This window comes from Talaromyces marneffei, chromosome 1 (assembly GCF_009556855.1).
Source record: "Talaromyces marneffei chromosome 1, complete sequence".
NCBI lineage: Eukaryota > Fungi > Ascomycota > Eurotiomycetes > Eurotiales > Trichocomaceae > Talaromyces > Talaromyces marneffei.
In genome coordinates, this window is record NC_072348.1 from 3,507,703 (window position 1) to 3,525,923 (window position 18,221).

General features: G+C 46.4%; 9 protein-coding genes across 9 annotated transcripts; 7 read left to right on the forward strand and 2 right to left on the reverse strand.

The window, feature by feature from the left end:
- Positions 1-23: 23 nt before the first annotated feature.
- On the forward strand, positions 24-1,651 carry EYB26_001304 (uncharacterized protein; the record flags this gene model as incomplete). Its single annotated transcript, XM_054260615.1, has 3 exons — positions 24-65; positions 123-413; positions 467-1,651. 3 exons carry the CDS (start codon positions 24-26, stop codon positions 1,649-1,651), a joined length of 1,518 nt encoding a protein of 505 aa, XP_054116590.1.
- Positions 1,652-1,917: 266 nt separating this feature from the next.
- On the forward strand, positions 1,918-3,203 carry EYB26_001305 (uncharacterized protein; the record flags this gene model as incomplete). The annotated part of the gene is made up of 7 exons (XM_054260616.1): positions 1,918-2,118; positions 2,188-2,238; positions 2,304-2,330; positions 2,401-2,717; positions 2,781-2,829; positions 2,892-3,053; positions 3,126-3,203. 7 exons carry the CDS (start codon positions 1,918-1,920, stop codon positions 3,201-3,203), a joined length of 885 nt encoding a protein of 294 aa, XP_054116591.1.
- A 56-nt stretch (positions 3,204-3,259) lies between these two features.
- On the reverse strand, positions 3,260-5,729 carry EYB26_001306 (uncharacterized protein; the record flags this gene model as incomplete). The annotated part of the gene is made up of 7 exons (XM_054260617.1): positions 3,260-3,334; positions 3,387-3,749; positions 3,800-4,267; positions 4,355-4,499; positions 4,572-5,296; positions 5,356-5,464; positions 5,539-5,729. The coding sequence occupies 7 exons, from the start codon at positions 5,727-5,729 to the stop codon at positions 3,260-3,262; spliced, it is 2,076 nt and encodes a 691-aa protein (XP_054116592.1).
- A 622-nt stretch (positions 5,730-6,351) lies between these two features.
- Positions 6,352-7,755, forward strand: EYB26_001307 (uncharacterized protein; the record flags this gene model as incomplete). Its single annotated transcript, XM_054260618.1, has 7 exons — positions 6,352-6,373; positions 6,443-6,788; positions 6,847-7,208; positions 7,260-7,392; positions 7,451-7,538; positions 7,593-7,643; positions 7,693-7,755. 7 exons carry the CDS (start codon positions 6,352-6,354, stop codon positions 7,753-7,755), a joined length of 1,065 nt encoding a protein of 354 aa, XP_054116593.1.
- A 585-nt stretch (positions 7,756-8,340) lies between these two features.
- On the forward strand, positions 8,341-10,111 carry EYB26_001308 (uncharacterized protein; the record flags this gene model as incomplete). The annotated part of the gene is made up of 3 exons (XM_054260619.1): positions 8,341-8,463; positions 8,523-9,962; positions 10,025-10,111. 3 exons carry the CDS (start codon positions 8,341-8,343, stop codon positions 10,109-10,111), a joined length of 1,650 nt encoding a protein of 549 aa, XP_054116594.1.
- A 982-nt stretch (positions 10,112-11,093) lies between these two features.
- On the forward strand, positions 11,094-13,167 carry EYB26_001309 (uncharacterized protein; the record flags this gene model as incomplete). The annotated part of the gene is made up of 3 exons (XM_054260620.1): positions 11,094-11,265; positions 11,340-11,640; positions 11,703-13,167. The coding sequence occupies 3 exons, from the start codon at positions 11,094-11,096 to the stop codon at positions 13,165-13,167; spliced, it is 1,938 nt and encodes a 645-aa protein (XP_054116595.1).
- A 590-nt stretch (positions 13,168-13,757) lies between these two features.
- Positions 13,758-14,725, forward strand: EYB26_001310 (uncharacterized protein; the record flags this gene model as incomplete). Its single annotated transcript, XM_054260621.1, has 4 exons — positions 13,758-13,772; positions 13,888-13,917; positions 13,996-14,447; positions 14,509-14,725. 4 exons carry the CDS (start codon positions 13,758-13,760, stop codon positions 14,723-14,725), a joined length of 714 nt encoding a protein of 237 aa, XP_054116596.1.
- Positions 14,726-15,391: 666 nt separating this feature from the next.
- Positions 15,392-16,126, forward strand: EYB26_001311 (uncharacterized protein; the record flags this gene model as incomplete). The annotated part of the gene is made up of 1 exon (XM_054260622.1): positions 15,392-16,126. One exon carries the CDS (start codon positions 15,392-15,394, stop codon positions 16,124-16,126), a length of 735 nt encoding a protein of 244 aa, XP_054116597.1.
- Positions 16,127-16,474: 348 nt separating this feature from the next.
- EYB26_001312 (uncharacterized protein) lies at positions 16,475-17,838 on the reverse strand (the record flags this gene model as incomplete). The annotated part of the gene is made up of 2 exons (XM_054260623.1): positions 16,475-16,747; positions 16,810-17,838. The coding sequence occupies 2 exons, from the start codon at positions 17,836-17,838 to the stop codon at positions 16,475-16,477; spliced, it is 1,302 nt and encodes a 433-aa protein (XP_054116598.1).
- Between the last annotated feature and the right edge of the window lie 383 nt (positions 17,839-18,221).

An 18,221-nucleotide genomic window follows, 5' to 3' on the forward strand; every position in this document is an offset into this window, starting at 1 on the left:
TCATAAGTATTCAACTCCTCAAAATGACTGCTTCTTGTCAAAAGGATCTCTGTCCCGTACGGGAAGTATGTTGCTCCTATTTCCTCTTGGACAAGATAGACCAGACTGACGAAAGCATACAGTATGAACTGTCCCTCAATTCAGCCCAGCTCGAGATCGTATACGAGAAAAGCCTTGCGCGGCTGGACTCCCTTATGGCTTACGAGGAGACTCGAATTTCCCGCGTGGATTATATCATTCTCGACGCCGACCATGACGTGTTGCAGTCGAAAAGCGAACAGTCCGAGTATGATATCGAGCAGCTACTCCAAGCCGAGAGAGCACTGAAGCAACAACTGCTACGCGCCCAAGGGGATTTGACAAATTTGCAATTGTCTACGCGCTCTGATTCGCGTGCGATTCAGGATCTCAAGGTATATCCAGCCTACCACAACCGTGAATACTATCTGTCTAATTGCTTAATCAGAACGATCTCGTCTCAATGAAGCGCAAGGTCTCCGACTACGAACAAATTCACGCCGATAAGATGTTCCTTACGAAGGAAATCGCACACTTGAAACAGGATTTTGAGCGCCTTCAAAACCAGAACAGATCCCATCAAAATCTCATTGCCGAAAAGTCTGCTTTAGAGAGACAGCTCAATTCCTTGGAAGTTCAATTGGAAGAGGAAAGAAGGGCGTTTGAACGAAATAAAAATACCGAGACCAAGAACAAAAACGCAGAAGCGCAACAACAACTGAAGAAATTGCAAGAGGAATTCAAAAATGAAGTGGAAGAAAGACGCCGAATGGAACAAGAGATTAATGAACGGTCAACCGCATGGGAGCTGCAGAAAAAATCCTTGGAAGAACGACTTGATAAGCTTCGGAAGCAGCTGCGGTCAACAAAGGAGAAATTGAAGGAATACCAGAACGATACCCTTATCTCTCACGGGCCACAGCAAATTGACAGACCTCGTCAAAGCGTCGCTAGTGATAGGAGTGCTTCACTCGGCCATTCTGGTGGTATTTTTGATCCATCCATGACAATCGCAACACCGGGGGCGGTCAAGGTCAAGACGAATTTTCAGCCAAGACCGTCTGCTGCCTTGGGAGAAAAGTCATCATTCTCGATCACACCATACCTTAAGCGCAACAGGAACGCCGATGACTCCTCGAGTAGTTCCGATGATGATTTACGACCACAAGCGGAATTGCACAATGTCAAGAAGCGGGCCAATGCGTCGCCTAAAAGAAACAAGACAGGACGTCGTGAAATGAACCAGTCCTCTAATCATGATAATGACAATGACAACAATGAAGAGAGTCACAGACCTGCAAAAGCCGACGGGCATGACGGATCAATCGCGGAAGATTCTATTCTCTCGTGCCGAAATGACGAGGTGCCGTCAATACTCGGGGGTATGTCAAATAGAGGGTCCTCCTTAGGAGGGAAGCAAGTCTCTAGAAAACGGAAAGTTCTATCGCAGCGCGATATTGCTTTGTTTGACGAAGAGGAAGAGCAATTTGAAAGACCAAAGAGGGTAGTAGATAAGCCAATCCCCAGTCTGAAGCCGAGCTCCAAACGCCCACAAGCTTTAGGAGTTGCTCGCCTTGCATTTGGGGAATCATCGTCGTTTTCTCCGCTGAAGCGCGATAAGAGGTTAATGTAGTTGAAAGCATTACCTTTTATTCATGCCTTGAATTTGACCTAGGGAGAACCAATTAATGCAGTAATTTGTCTAACAGTAGTAATAACGAAATGGGCATTTTATATAAGGATAACTAGAGCTTTGACTGCAACTGGACCGCAATTGTGGCTCCAAGAGCTCCAACTTCCAAGGTCCGTGGCCAAGCTCAATCCGCTTTCTCCACAACCATATTTTCCATCTCTACACACGACACCCTTTGAAATAGCTTATATCAATCTTCTCAGCACATGAATCCAAAACGACCCGCCGTCTTGTCAGTATGGCAGGCAGTTCTGTCTTGTCGCCGATGCAATACCCCGTTCCTTTCGATAGATCTGAAACGATTCTCTTCGTCAAAACGATGGCAATCACGGCAACGCAGCGATATGTTCACCAGAGAAGCTGTGGTTAGAGGCCTTAAGAGCAGAGCAGCATTCAAACTCTTAGAGGTAATTACTGGATTGTGCTTATCGTAAGGAATAGCTGGGGACGGCTTGCTAATGTAGTTATTCCAACAGATCGACGAACAATATAGGATATTCCGGAGTGGGCAAACGGTCGTTGATCTCGTCAGTACTTCCTGAGCTGCTGTTTAGTATCCAATCGTTGTCTTGGTTTTGACAAGTATCTACAGGGATATGCACCGGGTTCATGGTCTCAAGTACAACCTGATGAAGAACACAGTCAAATACTCCTTTAAGGCCATTACTGATTTTTGACTGAAATTGTAGGTCGCGGTAACTCGAACGAAGCCCAATGGTCGAGTCCTAGGTGTGGATATCATCCCTGCCCAGCCTCCGAAAGGCGTTTCGACGATCCAGGGCAATTTCCTTTCTCCAAACATCCAAGAATATGTCTTAGAATTCGTACGAGATCCCAATCGCGGTCGACCGCGATTACCTGCTCCGCCGGTGGATGAAGCTGAACATCTCACGGCGGACAATGATGCTACCATCTTACGCGAGAGTTCTGCTGCTGGTAATGATAAGGGCAAGGAGGAAAATGGAAAACAAAAAGAACGAACCGTCGATGTTGTTCTAAGCGACATGTCTGCACCCTGGGCTCAAGTCCAAGGATTCTCAAATAGGAGCCTTAGTAACCCGTATCGCAGGATGATGAACACCAGTGGAATAGCTTTTCGGGATCACGCTGGAAGCATGGTAGGTATTCAGATTCTTCTATCTTTGAGATGACTACAAGGGACTAAATATGATTATACTAGGATCTGTGTCGAGCAGCGCTGCAGTTCAGCTTCAATGTCCTAAAAGCTGGCGGTCACTTTGTGTGCAAGTTCTACCAAGGGCCGGAAGACAAACTCTTCGAAAAGCAGCTCAAGGCGTTGTTCGAGAAAGTACATAGGTTGAAGCCGGAATCGTCTCGGAGTGTATGATGAACCACGTCTCCCGATAATGTCATAAAATTTGGCTGCTTTGCATTCGCTGACGATAGGTTGTAGGAGTCACGGGAGGCATTTTTTGTTGCTATGGCTAGGAAGCCAAATGCCGCAAGGTCAGACGTGCTCGATATCGAATGATCTGTTCAAACATCCTTCACAGTGAACTGAGGACGATTCCGAACTGTTAGGCTTATTTAATCTTCAATGAGTCCCTCGGAGTCATCATCCCATTCGATATCAGCAACATTCTCCTCGGCTTTTCGTTGCACCTATGGCGAGGTCAATATTGATACGAAAGTAACCATCAAGATTATATCCTACCTCTTTCAGGCCACTCAATTCCTCGACATAGTCTTTGTCATTGATTGCTTTCTGCACAAAATCCCAACCATCCTTTCTGTACGTGTCTACGATTCTGTCGGAACATGCACTACAGCAGTCATAGCTTCTCCCAGTGATTGGAATATTGGAGAATGTAGAGAGGAATCCTCTGATTTGATGTGGAACAAGGCCAAGAGGATGATCCCCTTGCTCGGGATTTTCGGTGATTGGCGCAGGAGCAGCAGCTCCATCGGGATGTTGCAGAATGGATACAAAGAGCTCTACCAGGAGCGCAGATGCAATTGCAGAGACACCTGGTCGAGTGACTGTGCATTGTTGATCGAGTGTCTGGTCCTTCATAGACTAGAAGCGTTTGTTAGCCGCGTTGAGAAATAAGGCAACTTAAGACTCACATCCATCGGTGCAACAACGTCATTGCAGAAATAACATCCAAGCTCCGCTTCGCTGGCCGACTGAAGCTTCACTCCATGCCTCATCGCAACAAATGTGTCAAAGCCCAAGGCGGCGTTCATTACAATCTTTCCTAGAGACTTGCCCATAACAGTTGGCAACCAACGCGACTCTCTGCTATCCATGAGGAGGAAGATGGCGTCATGCTCCTCGATCAATTTGCGAAGGAGCTCAAATTCTTTAGCCGCCTGAGCAACGTCGGTAACTGGATGACCAGGCATCAAGACAGAAAACACATGACCTTCCGACACAACTCCTGGATATATCCCTTTCAAGGCTGCTGCGGCCCTTGTAGCTTTCTTTGATCCACCATCTAGACAGTCATTGAAATCAAATAAGGGTTGTCTCACTGGATTAGAAAAGGACACCGACCCATTATCCACAAAAGTAATCTTCCGTACACCCCAACCCTGTAGCATTCTTAGCTTTTCTGAAAAAAAAAGATGCATTTCTATTCTGCCTTTGAGACACAAATCTTGGGAATAAGAACGACTTACCATCAAATTGCGTGCAACATAGCTACCTAGAGTTCCGGCTCCAAGTAAAAGACAGCTCGTTGCTTTGACTTTATCGAGATCAAGGCCAGGGCTGATCCTCCATTTGATCAGCTTCAAATTCAGATCTACTGCTTGATCGGCCAATCTTTTGAAAACGATAGTCATATTAGCTCCATTTCATTCACAAGGATAACGTGGACTAGAGGCCCCGACTCACCTGCGAGGGTCCATGTATGCTGTCAAGTCAGAAATTCGTCCTGCGAGTTTTCCTGTGCTATTTCTTTCCCAGCCGGTAATCTTAGGCATCTCGCTAGATGCCAACTTAGGGGCAGCTTCAACATCTTGGGAGGTGCCTAACTGTAGTGTAACCGCCAAACTCCGTCCAAGTTCCCGCTTAGACTGGATGTCTCGATAAAAAAGAATCTGGGCCTTTTGAAGACCCCAACGACGTTGTAAAAGCACCAGGAGGTTGCGCAGCATCCAGCCCGGAGCGTTGGGGTAATTCGACGGGTCAGCGAAAGCAAAGTATTGGTATTGAGGTTCTAAGCCATCAAAGAAGCCATTTTCATAGTCCGCTAACGATGATACTTTCCATTCGGGAGTATTTAGGCCAGCGGATGCCGTATTCTTTTTCTCCTTTCGAACTAGGAAAAATCCATGCTGCCGAACATCCGTGTTAGCCTTCCAAGTCTGTACTGTATCAACAAGCGTCGAGCTTTCGGCCTCGGACAAATTTTTAGAGCCAGGAATTGAAGGGCTGGTAGCATGATCACTTGAGCTGGTCCCGGACACGGGAACCCAGTGTGGTTGAGATGTGATTGCAGGGAATGCGAACCAGTACTGGAATTTGTATTTCTTCAGGTCCGCGAATGAAAGAATCAGAAATGATGACAAGATTGACGGGTTCGATAGTATCGAGCCATCCCTAATGGCATCCCAAATCTATAAGGGCGGTCAGTGGTGCTGTGAGGAACCGTAACCATTCAGCGTGGAACTCTTACGGTTCTTCCAGCTTGCTGAAGTATCTGCATCTTATCTGCATTTTTGTACTCTTCTACGGTGTTGAAGTTTTTGATCGTGCCTTCGGCTCTGTAATAGCCAGGTGGGACGCTATTTCAAAGAAGGAAGCATGAATTAGTTGCTTATTTCTCTGTTAACCTCCGGACGGGCGACTGTGAACTTACTGGTCGCTGTTGAGTGCGTTTCCCAAGATCTGCATTCGACATGATGCAGCAGGGGCGTCTGATGTGCGAATCTCATAGAGCCCTTGTACTCTTTTGGCAGAGTCATCTAGCTTGTCATGGTTGATCTTCTGCGATGCAAGCGATGTGTAGAATGGGAGTTCGATGTCTGAAACAAACGGAGTGTACTGCATCGTGGCAGTATATGAAGGATCTCCAGTGTTAAGTCTGAATAATCGTCAGTACTAGAACAATAGTACGCAAGCTAGGATGCTCTCACAGTGCTTATGACAAATCAAGTCTTATAGAGTGTAGTATTAGGTATGGATGTCTGTAGGCGATATATGTGTAGATTATGACAGGAACTTTCTTCAATACCCCAGTTTAAGAGTAGAAATGCGCCGGATCAAGAAGAAATAGATACGAGCCGATGAGGAGGGCAGGCACCGGCAGGAGAGAAAGTCACGAGTCCAGCCCAGCAGGTGACCTTCCACGTGAAGCTAACAGTAGGTAGATGACTTCCTTTATCCGCTGACAGTATGGTCGAAGGGGAATATCCAAGAAATGTTTTTCCGGGGACAACGAAAAAGTTCCTCGGGTGAGATGTCACTGATCAAATATCAACCGGCTTCTTTATGGGCTCTGGGACGACCTAAGGTAGCTCTGATATTTGGCGTTTGTTTATGGTGGGGTAAACTTATCGTCGATACCTACCTATCTATCGACTCTTTATTTTCCCCGGATTGAAAAAAAAAAAAAAAACATACCGCACACAGCTCTACAGTGACACATTCTTTGGATAAACTCGCGGCGAATATGCTGATCGGTATATGCGGTGGTAAGTACAAAAATATCTCAACCCCTCCGGGCTCTCTTATTCTTCCACGTACATGCTAACTCCATCAAGGCATATGCGCAGGAAAACATGCCATCGCCGAGTATCTTATCCGCGAGCAAGGGTTTGAGCTCCTGCAATTAGCAAACAAAAACCCGCTACATATATCAAATGAACCGAAAGATCCAGTACGCCTAGAAGACTCCGAGAGGGGGGTCTTGCCGAGTCGTAAAGACGAACCAATTTTCGATACCGTCGATTCGTTACTCGAGTTCGTCACAAAACAATGGACAGGTCGCTGGGTGACGACGGATATCTGGGATCACACAGCCTTAGACAGACTCCTCCAACGGCCATTCTTCTTGCTCGTGAGTGTAGATGCTCCGGTCAGCTTGAGATGGCAACGGTTTCGAGATAGGTGGGTTGGGAACCACCACCGGCAATGATTGGCTGTGTCCGTCTCACAAAAGTTATAGATGTACGCGCCAGAAATTAAACCCACCAGATCTTGAGGAATTTGTCATGTGGAACGACAGACATCTATACGACAGAGAAATCGGCAGAGCCTATCTCACAGATAGAGCACAGGTCCGCTTATTCAACGCTTCGTCATCATTAGAAGAGCTATACGCAGCACTGAAGAACCTAGATTTATCGAACGATGAGCGTCTACGACCGACGTGGGATCAGTACTTTATGCAACTGGCATCACTAGCCGCACAGAGAAGTAATTGCATGAAGCGACGTGTAGGATGTGTCATTGTTAGAGACCGACGCGTTATCAGCACTGGATACAATGGAACCCCACGCAACATAACGAACTGTAATGAGGGAGGATGTAGGTGCCATCCTTTGTCTATCACATCAGTACCCGTTTCTGACTTCATAGGCCCTCGATGCAATCGTGGTGAGGGTGGAGGCGCCGGCCTGTCGACATGCCTGTGTATCCACGCCGAGGAGAACGCACTGCTGGAGGCTGGTAGGGAAAGAATTAGAGAAGGCGCAATCTTATATTGTGATACGTGCGATTTCTGAAGTACCTCGCAGGCTATCAAGTCCCGACACTAACTATTCATATAGGTGTCCTTGTCTGACATGTACTGTCAAGATAGCGCAAGTCGGCATCTCCGAAGTCGTGTACTCGAAGAGCTACAACATGGATAAAGAGGTAGGCATACCTGTGCCCTGGTTAACAGCTCTTTATGCTCATCAATCTATGTAGAGCGCGGCAATTCTCAAAGCTGCTGGTGTCCAGCTCCGCCAATTTTCTCCGGTAAGATCACAGCAATAATGTGTTGTGGGATTGTACTGACCTTCAGCAGCCCCCAAATGGACTAACATATCTTCAACACCCTGGGCAGTCTAAGACACTGCCTATTTTGTAAACTTATTTGACGAGCATGATCCGTAGTGTTGCGCCATCGTGTTACATTTTAGAAGGGATGAGAGCACATACCCTTTCTGTCAAAAAGATAAGAATCAACCGACGAGTGTCATGCAATTTTCTCTCAACCCATTTTCGTACATTGATGAATCAAAAGATCGATCCCGTCAATACCTTCGTTCGTAATACTGGTAGATGGAGATGCCCCCTCTCTGATAGGCGGCAATCTTCCGGAGAATGCAGTGGGTCTCCATAAAATATTCACGGATGTACCAAACAAAGTAAGATTTTATATATTCTTTTATTGTTCCGTCAATTCATTGGAATATCTTGAAGGTCTTGTAGGCCATTAAAGATTGACTGTATACCCAGTCTCCTGTGTGCTTGTTGAGTGTTTGAATCAACGACTTTCCGACTTCGGCATTCCCCTCTATCAAAATTTGTATAGCGGGAGGACAGAATTTGTATGACTCACCAATTCTGAGAGCTCCGCACCATATTTTTAACAAGCCTTGCTAAATATACAGAAATAACTTGTTTCAAGTTTCCGAGCTCAACAGTGAGATTTAGAAAAAGGTCGACAGCCATGCCTTCTGTGCATCTGCTGGACTATGTGGCGGGGAATGTCAGATCCTTGGTGAATGCAATCAACAAAGTCGGCTATGATGTGGAATGGATCAAATCCCCAGAAGAAGTTCGCAATGCAGAGGTGAGCGCTTTACCTAGACCGAATATTTCATACACGATTGATACTGACTGAAATCATAGACGTTGATCTTGCCTGGAGTGGGACATTTTGGACATTGTCTTTCTCAGCTTTCGTCGGGTGGCTTCTTGGAGCCCATCAAAGAGCACATTGACTCCGGTAAACGTTTCATGGGTATTTGTGTTGGTCTGCAGGCCTTGTTTGAAGGCTCTGAAGAAGATCCTCAGACCCCTGGCCTAGGCCTGATTCCCTCGCGCCTACGCAAATTCGACGATACCAGTAAGAGTGTGCCACATATTGGATGGAACTCTGCAAAAACCAGCCACAACGAGGGTTCCCAAGCCTCTATCATCTACGGATTGCGTGAAGAGAGCAAATACTACTACGTCCATTCTTATGCTGCGCCTTATGAACCAGGTGTTCTAGAAAAGCAAGGCTGGTCAGTAGCTACTGCTCATTACGGGGAAGAAGAATTTATTGGAGCCATAGCACGCGGTAATGTGTTTGCGACCCAATTTCATCCAGAGAAGAGTGGACAGGCTGGATTGCGCACTATTCGCGCGTTCTTGGATGGACAGCTTGCGGAGAAACAAGAAACCACTTTGCGCTCGAGTGAACGGAGAGATGGATTAACTCGAAGAGTTATAGCTTGTCTTGACGTACGCACCAATGATCATGGTGATTTAGTTGTCACAAAAGGAGATCAATACGACGTCCGGGAAAAGAGTGCCTCCGGAGGCCAAGTCAGGAATCTGGGAAAACCTGTTGATATGGCCAAGAAATACTACGAGCAAGGAGCAGATGAGGTCACATTTCTCAACATAACGTCCTTTCGCAATTGTCCTCTTCAAGATTTGCCGATGCTGGAGATTTTACGGCGTACATCAGAAACGGTGTTTGTGCCTCTGACAATTGGAGGTGGTATTCGAGAAATGACAGATACGGATGGCACTCAAATATCGGCGCTGGACGTTGCGAAGATGTACTTCCAGTCTGGTGCCGATAAAGTAAGCATAGGTTCTGATGCCGTGATTGCTGCGGAAGAGTATTATCAGAACGGGAAAAAACTTTCTGGGAAAACCGCCATAGAGCAAATCTCCAAGGCATACGGAAACCAGGCCGTTGTTGTTAGTGTTGATCCTAAACGCGTCTACGTGAGTGGCCCGGGGGCAACGAGTCATCATACAATCAAGACAGAATTCCCAGACTCCAATGGACAAGACACATGCTGGTATCAATGCACTATCAAGGGAGGCAGAGAGATGCGCGACATTGATGTTCGACAACTGGTGCAAGCGGTCGAAGCTATGGGTGCTGGCGAGATCCTCTTGAACTGCATCGACAAGGATGGAAGCAACAGTGGCTTTGACCTGGAGCTGATACAAGACGTCAAAGATGCTATCAAGATTCCCGTCATCGCTTCTAGCGGAGCCGGAAACCCAGCCCACTTTGAGGATGTCTTTGCGAAAACTACGACGGATGCAGCACTAGGAGCTGGAATGGTGAGTTTGATTTCTAAACTTCCGTCTAAATCTCAAGATCAATTCTGACACATGCACCGCAGTTCCACCGGGGAGAGTTTACGGTAGATGATGTTAAGAATCATTTGGTAGAGAAGGGATTTTTGGTCCGAAGGCCTGAAAAAGAGTGATCGACGCACGCTATGGAAATTTAAGATTTATGATTAGATCAAATAAAAACGTACAGACAGCTATTGAAGAATGGAATGTAGGCTTTCAGATCCGATCCACTATGTTCGTTTCTTTCATGATAAGAATTTGGCCTGAGGCAGCGAGGCCTGCCGACACCGGCAAGCATTAAGCTAGTCCTAAAGCGGGCTGACCACGTGACAGCGGTTCAAGGCTCTAACTCAACGTCTTCACCCATTCCACTTCCTTCGTTTCGATTTCTCATCATCACCACCACATCCCCACCACATCTCACCATCTTTCTTACAACAACCCTCTTTTTTCTTCATATCACATCTCAATCAATACTTGATTCATCACGTCTCTGTTACTTTCTGACCAGCGTCTGCCTAGTCGATTATTTGTGGCCGCTTGACAGCTCGATCTCGTCACAATCTGCGCACAATTTTCCACTTTGCTCTTCTGTTCACCTTCGCGTTCGCAATCCCATTCCGTTCCCGTTCTGTTGAACTGATCAGCCCCTATTCGAAGTTGTTTCAGATGGAGTGAGTTCGCTGGGACTATACGTTTCACTGAAGAGAACAAGGCTTTGTGGAGGGCTCTGAGTGTTGTTTGTATACGGGAATTTTACACCCCTTAATGTAATCCAGTTTCTGTCTACTTGATCTCATACCACATACAAACAGAAAAGTGTGTCAAATTCTGAAGGAAAAAAAAAGAACATCATTCCTTGTCGATAGATAACAAGACGGTCTATTTGACATACTACAACTTTTTTCTCTAATAATCTTACATGCAAAGTGTTTGAAATCGGGATTCTTCCCGACCGCTTGATCACTGACAAAACTACCCTTCGACAATCTCAGCAGCGATTATCTGTACTTGCATCCTTGTTCATTTTTTCATCCTGTTAACGATTTTCGTCTCCCTCCCCAGCTGTGCTTGGGAAACGAATCATCCGACGACTAAAGCGAAACGAACACCATGGCGTCGTCTGTGCATTTCAAATTCAAGTCACAAAAGGAACCCTCAAGAGTGACCTTTGACGGTACAGGAATTTCAGTTTTTGAACTCAAGCGTGAAATAATCAGCCAGAATAGATTGGGTGACGGCACTGATTTTGAGTTGTCAATTTATAATGAAGACACCGGAGAAGGTTCGTTTGATACTACGAAAATTTCGCTCTCGTCCCTTGAAACTTACGCACTCACTGACTAATAATTGTTGTAGAATATGATGATGACACCGCTATTATTCCCCGATCGACATCCGTCATAGCACGTCGACTACCGGCAGCACGGCCTGGTAAAGGAGGCGCCGCACGTTATGTCTCCGGCAAAATGCCTTTAACCGCTCGTGGTTCTACGCGCCCAGATCTACCATCTACAGGCCGAACTACTTCAGGCGCTGGTCCGGCAGGTCAAGCTTCGATACCAGGGCTAGACAGTGCGCAAACCGAAGATGAGAAAATCGATGCCTTGTTCAATCTTCAGGCAAACCAGTGGAAGGAACAACAACAGGAAATGGCAAAGTAGGATTCATCTCTTCACTTCTCGCAATATAGAAACAATATGAAGCTAACATTATGCGCAGTGCAACCCCAGTTGCTTTTGGAAGAGGCCGTGGTAAGCCTCTTAATGTTCCAGATCATCCACCACCCCCGGGATACCTCTGCTACCGATGCAGAGAGAAAGGACATTGGATCCAGGCATGTCCGACGAATAATGATCCGAATTTTGATGGCAAATATCGGGTCAAGAGGTCGACTGGTATTCCTCGATCACTACAAACAAAGGTAGACAAGACGACGGCTATGGCGATGGATGGGTCTGCTGAAGATTTGAAAAACTCGGGTGTTATGGTCAATGCCGATGGCGATTTTGTGATTGCCCAGCCAGACAAGGCTGCATGGGAATTGTATCAAGAAAAAGCAAAGGCATCTGCCGCTGCCGCTGCTGAGGCTGCTGCTGCTGAAGGAAGCAAAGAACTTCAAGCTAGAGGATTAGAATGTCCAATTGACAAGCGCATGTTTCTGGAACCAACCAAGACACCTTGCTGCAATCGAACATATTGCAATGACTGTATTACCAATGCTCTCATTGAAAGTGATTTCATTTGTCCTGGTTGTTCAACTGAAGGTGTATTATTGGACAATTTAACAGTTGACGACGAAGCCGTCGCCAAGATAAAAGCGTTCGAAGTTGAAAAGGCCGAGGGAAAAAAGGAGAAGGAAAAGCAAGAAGATAATAAAGAAGCCCTTGTTGAACAAGAAGAAGAGCCAAAATCTAGGAGTACTTCTGTGAAGCCTGTTGTTGCCACAGCTGCTACCGTGTCTTCGCCTGGTGTTCAAAGCGCCACAAGCACGAGCAAGAAAAGAACAGCTGAAGATGAGCCCGAAGTTGAGGCTACAGAAAGACCTGACTCATCGGCATCTTTTAAGAAGCAGAAAGCCGACGACAGTAAGCAATCGAATGGCGAACAAGCAGACGCACAAACACAAAACACCACATCCGAAAATAACGACAACAACAATATGCATAATAATATGATGCCGTTCCCAATGAACCCCCAAATGCCTTTCCCGAATGCTGGATTTTCACAAGTTCCAGGCATGACACCGATGCCTTTCGACAACAATTTCATGCCAGGGGCCATGAATCCAATGATGAACCCCATGATGATGCCTATGGGCAATGCATTCCAAAACCCAGGCTTTAATGGATGGAACCAGATGGGCGGGACTAGCTTCCCTTTCCCGGCTAACGGAATGTTTGGGGACGGCTCGATGATGCAGGGAAACAACTATGGACAGTTTAACAATAATTTCAACGCGATGCAAATGGGACAGGGGAGTCAATACATGTCACAGCAGCAGCCCGGATTTCAGCAGGGGATGGGAATGAACAACTTCTCAAACCAACAACGGAATAATTACAACTACAACAAGGCAGCTGGTAGTAAAGACGACGACAGTCCCTATTTCCGCCAGCCTGTGAACCCTCAGCGTCATCAGGCTAGACAACGCCGAGTACGTCCCAGTGATTACCGTGAGCTTTAATAGAAAATTCTTGTACGATTATCACTACTGATCTCTTTTTACTGGTTCTCTTTCTCCTTTGCATTTTTACCTCTGTCAATTCGTATCTTCCGTGACATGAGTTGACCATTCCTTGACAGGTCGACTAGCTATTGCTTATACGAGCGTGTATATTACGGGGTTGGGCATCGAGCATCGACACCGGACTTATTGTACATAGTTTATTTGCAGGCACAGCGAAGCATTGCATATATAGTTGCGAGAATAGAAACAGATTCTTGAGAATGGTGATTGTGATTGTCAGGCAGTCTGTCTGGAACGTACAGAAAGTAACCATTCCGAACCCAGTCTAGCGCACTCGGCAACCATGACACGTGAGCCAGCGGCAGGCTGACCGCCTCCAATGACAACTTCCAATCGATAAGTTGACTAACTGAAGTCGAATCCTCCACCACCTTCTGTAATCTCTTTCTTTCTCCTCATCCCTCCTACAGTCACAGAATACTCATCGCCGCTGTTCTCTTATCACCAGCTATCGACAATTTCCTCTTTGCCCAATCCATCAGTACACCAGACCTACTCCAGAACATCACCTCTGCACCTCATTTACAATGGAGGGCGAACTTGTGAGTGACAGTAGTAATTACTCTAATCAACACCAACTTTCCTTCGGCAGCCATGGTCAGGTTAGTATCTTGGCCAGCTGCTACATGGCCACGACTGTCTCGGAGACCGTAAAAGGTTTCCACTACTGCACTCCCAACGGGGCAGGTACGTACATCCGACCGGCCTCAATGAACTCATCAGTGCCATTTATCGAATTGCAAAATAACATATCATGTCTTGTAGGAGCACAGTGGTATGCCTGAGGTCCCTTCGGGGCCTGATTCACGCATGACAAGTCCTCCCCACAACATCTCGACCAACATCCCCACCGCCAAGGAGGATATGTGGCCGAGACACAAAGCACCACGAAATAATATTGACAATATTAATCGAGGGGAGGCAGCGCAAACCATCACGGAAGAGTGTGAGAGGCTTTTCTGCGACACGTTGTCCGCCATGTTCCTTGGTGAGAGGAACCGCAGACACCGAACGTCGCTGGTGATGGGTGCGTTTCAGCAAAATGTCCGGCCGGAAAATCGAAAAGTATTACACCTTCGAGACATCGAAGCTTATCTTGAACTATGGGATTATGCCAATGATGCCATCTACCGAGGGTTCGTAGTCGATGGACGTGGTCAAAGAACTTTGTTCGTCTTTCTGGATAGCCAGGCGGCCAGCCATGGCATCAAGACTGCGTAAGTTTTTTCTTTGAACTTATCGGTTATATGAACCCGCTAACATTCTCGTGTATATCAGCCTGCTTTCTCTTTTTGAACTGGCTGAAGTAGAAGCCTTTGAATGCAGCCAAATCATCGCCTGTGTACCACGCTCGGACGATCCTTTAGGTAGTGGCATTGTACGAAATCTAGGGTGGTGTGGGTTTTCCTTGACAAGGCTCGACGCGTGGATGCCGCCGGGTAGCGGCGGAATAGCACTAAGCGATAGATGGCTGTTCCTAGCTGCTCAGGTATAAGAGAACAAGATGGTTAAGCCACAAGTCTACAAGAGATTACGTCATGATTTCTCCCTTTCCACCGGTGGCTCTAATCCGCGCGCTTTATTTGAAAGCCCAAGAGTTCTTTCATCATGTGAGATGCGATCAAGTTTGCGCGTCTGAGACAACAGCATGCGTCTGATTACATTCGAGCCATGTAACTGACATTCTTTTTTTATGCCTTTTCTATGATATTGTCTTTGCTTGTTTTCAATCATAAGGCGGTACTCGATTCTGTTATGTTATTCAGTTAATTCAAATACATTCTCAATGACTGCTGTTTGGTCCATGTGACGATCTGCACTGATTAGATAAGACGCTTATCGATAGTTAACTAGTTAACTAGTGACGTCGACCAACAGGATTTGGGCATGACTTCTTCCCCTCATTCCTGGTTCCTCCTCTTCGCTCTGTGTCCATTATACTCTCAACTTGAGGAATGGGCAGAGCTATTAATTCTCATGGTGATGCAGAAGTAGCTCGCGTGTGGTTGAAGCAAGCTGTTCTTGCTATCCAAACATCATCTATCTACTCTGAGATTGTTTGACCTATCAACTCAACTCACCACATAGCGTTACAGTGCATTATACGTGGACAAGACAAATCCAACTTTTCCCAAGAGAACTCTGACCTGCATTGATCCAGATGCCTCTCGTTTCCATTCCAGCATTTCCAAATTTCCTCATCCCATCTCCGTCATTCCCTAAACGACAGTACAAAACACCCGAAAGCCATGATGTCGTGGACAAGTCAATAGAAAATGCGAACCCCCCTCAATCTTCGGAGAACAATATTCGAGCCTTGAGATCTTCACACTTGTCCTACATTCGATGTGCTCGCTGTGGAGCCCATATCTGCCATACATCTCAAATAGTCAGCAAGGGGTTCACAGGCCGTCATGGTCGTGCCTATCTAGTCTCACCTACAAATTCTACCTCGTCGAATGGATATCAGCAAACAAACGATACCGCTACACTAACAAATACAATTACCCAAAGGGCTGTTCCTCGTCAGTTAGTCACTGGCGCTCATACAGTCGCCGATATAAACTGCATAATCTGCGGCAGCGTGCTAGGATGGAAATACATCGCAGCAGAGGAAGAAGCGCAGCGGTACAAAGTCGGTAAATATATCATTGAAACGAAACGGATTACGGCTTCTTCGTGTTGGGAATTCCAGGATGATTTCCCTTCTCCTACCTCGGATGATGGTCCAGCTTCTTCGTTGACGATGAGGCCTTCTGTCACCAGTGATGATTACTCCTCGGATGTGGAGTTTGATAGTCAGGATGAAGATGAGTGCGAGGATCTGTTTGCCGGCGTCTGGAGTCCAGGCCTTGCAAGACGACGAAGGAATCTGAAATTGACCCGAAAGTCATGATGGTGCTTGCAGTACAATCGTCAGGAACGATCTGAGCTGTGCTCTTTACTCACACTTTATGAACACGATACGAGAATGTGCCACTTGTTGTATTTGATACCCTAGCAATAATTATTAATTAATGTTACTTTCTTTCTTCGGGTTTGGAGACATTGATGAAGTCGTTCTTGATTCGATAACTCTTCTCATTATATGTTATTCCCGAACATAATACGCATGACATTGCTATAAGCTTTCCCCGAAGCTCATTGATTATACCTGTAACCTAAACACAACGTAAAAACATCTAGAGTCTCAATTTCTATCGTACAACAAAGGTATCATAAATTCACACGTATCAATGAGTCATCAAGCTGGGTCTTCAGTTTTCGCCCTTTTCGTCCCTTCTGGCTCTTCAGTAGACTCAAGTTGTCTTTTTGCACCCGATGAACCAGGCTGTGTCTTCTTTCTGACAAGTGAAGAAAGATCATTTGCTTGTTTGCTGACTTGATCGAGGGTAGCTGCTTTTTCGGCTGCAGACTTTCCGATGAGTTGTCCGAGCACACCGTTTAAGGCTTCGATAGCATTGGCGTCTTCACTTGGGGCATTAACAGATTCAGGTGTACGGCGAAGATCAACTAACTGGAAGGAATATGCAAGAATTAGTCTAAGATCGCTTGAAGAAATGGGTGAAGTAGGCTTACCCGTTGTTCCATGTCTGTAACAATCTCTTTGACATTTGCAATCCGCCTCTTGGCTGCATTAATTTTGTCTTCTCCTTCAATCCCACCCGTCTCGAGTTTCTTCTCTTCCTGTGCGAGCCTCAACTTGCAACTTTCAATAGCACTCTGCATGTGTTTTGCGCTCTGTTCTCGCATCGGCAGATCCACTACAGTGGGCTTTCCCTCACCATTCTCTTCATCAGGTTGGCTGACCGATGCGAATTCCAAGGCAAGAGAGAGTTTATAATGACATTCTGAGACGGATGGATCGTCAAACGAAAACAGCGCTTCTTTGAGTTCGAGGGCAGCCCTGAGGTCCGAGACAGCGTTGACGAAGCTCTCTCCTTCCAAAGAAATTTCTGCTTGTAAATCGTAAATATCTGCGAGACGTTCTTGGATCTTTCTGACTTCGGGAGGAATGTCCGTTGATTTGCCGTTGTCATTGGATTTTTGTTCCACGTCTTCCAATTTCTTCAACAGAAGGATTCGCGCAAGATCCAGTACCTCAAAAGCATTCGCAAAGTCGTCGTCCTCCTCCTCTTCTTCCTCCGCCTGTGCGCCCTCGCCTTCCTCCTCAGAGTCAGTGTCCGCAAAGTTCTCGTCGCCTGTGAATTGGAAAAGTTGGTTTGTCGACTCTGTAGCCTTGTTTGAGTCAAGAGATTTTTGTGCCGTAGAACTCGAGATCGTAGCTTGAATGAGGCCGGCCGAGGAGGGCTCCTTCGATTTCTTCGCTGTAGGCTCAGGTTCTTGTGATGTCTCTCCTCCAGCGATCTTCGATCCTAGAACGTCGCTTTTACTGACACCGACATTGTAGAGGGACTTTCCGTAGGCGTAGAGTAGGTCGGCGTTCTCGACTGACATTTCTCCATTAATCTGAGCTTGAATCTCTGTCGCTTGTGAGTAGAGCTCCGCTGCGGCGTTGTAGTCCTTGACTGCATCCTTTGCCGCTGCTCGAGTGACGAGATTGTCGAGACGAGTCTGAAGCTCCGCGGTGGGCTCTGTGGATGTCATGGTTAAATCGATGAATATACTGCGCATGCGTTGTGCTGGATGAAAGGTGACTGGGAGCTGATTTCGTTGCAGTTTAAGTAGAAAGACGTTTGATAATGGGACTAAAGAAGGAATAGGAAAGTCTAGCACTCCAGGCGCATGATGGGAATAATTTAAACAGGAAGAAGTATGGAGATGAGCCTCCAAGTTTGGTTTAGCGGAATGGTGTTTAATTGATATTTGCCCCACTTGTCCGGGACGCGTCTTCAGAACGCGTCTCTCTCTCCCTCCGCGGGCTAGCTTCAACTTCCACTTTAGCTTCAACAACGAATAGAGAAGGGCTCAGTACTGGGTTCTTTGATTAGAATGCAAACGATTACACCGTGATATTAAACGTCCTTTCT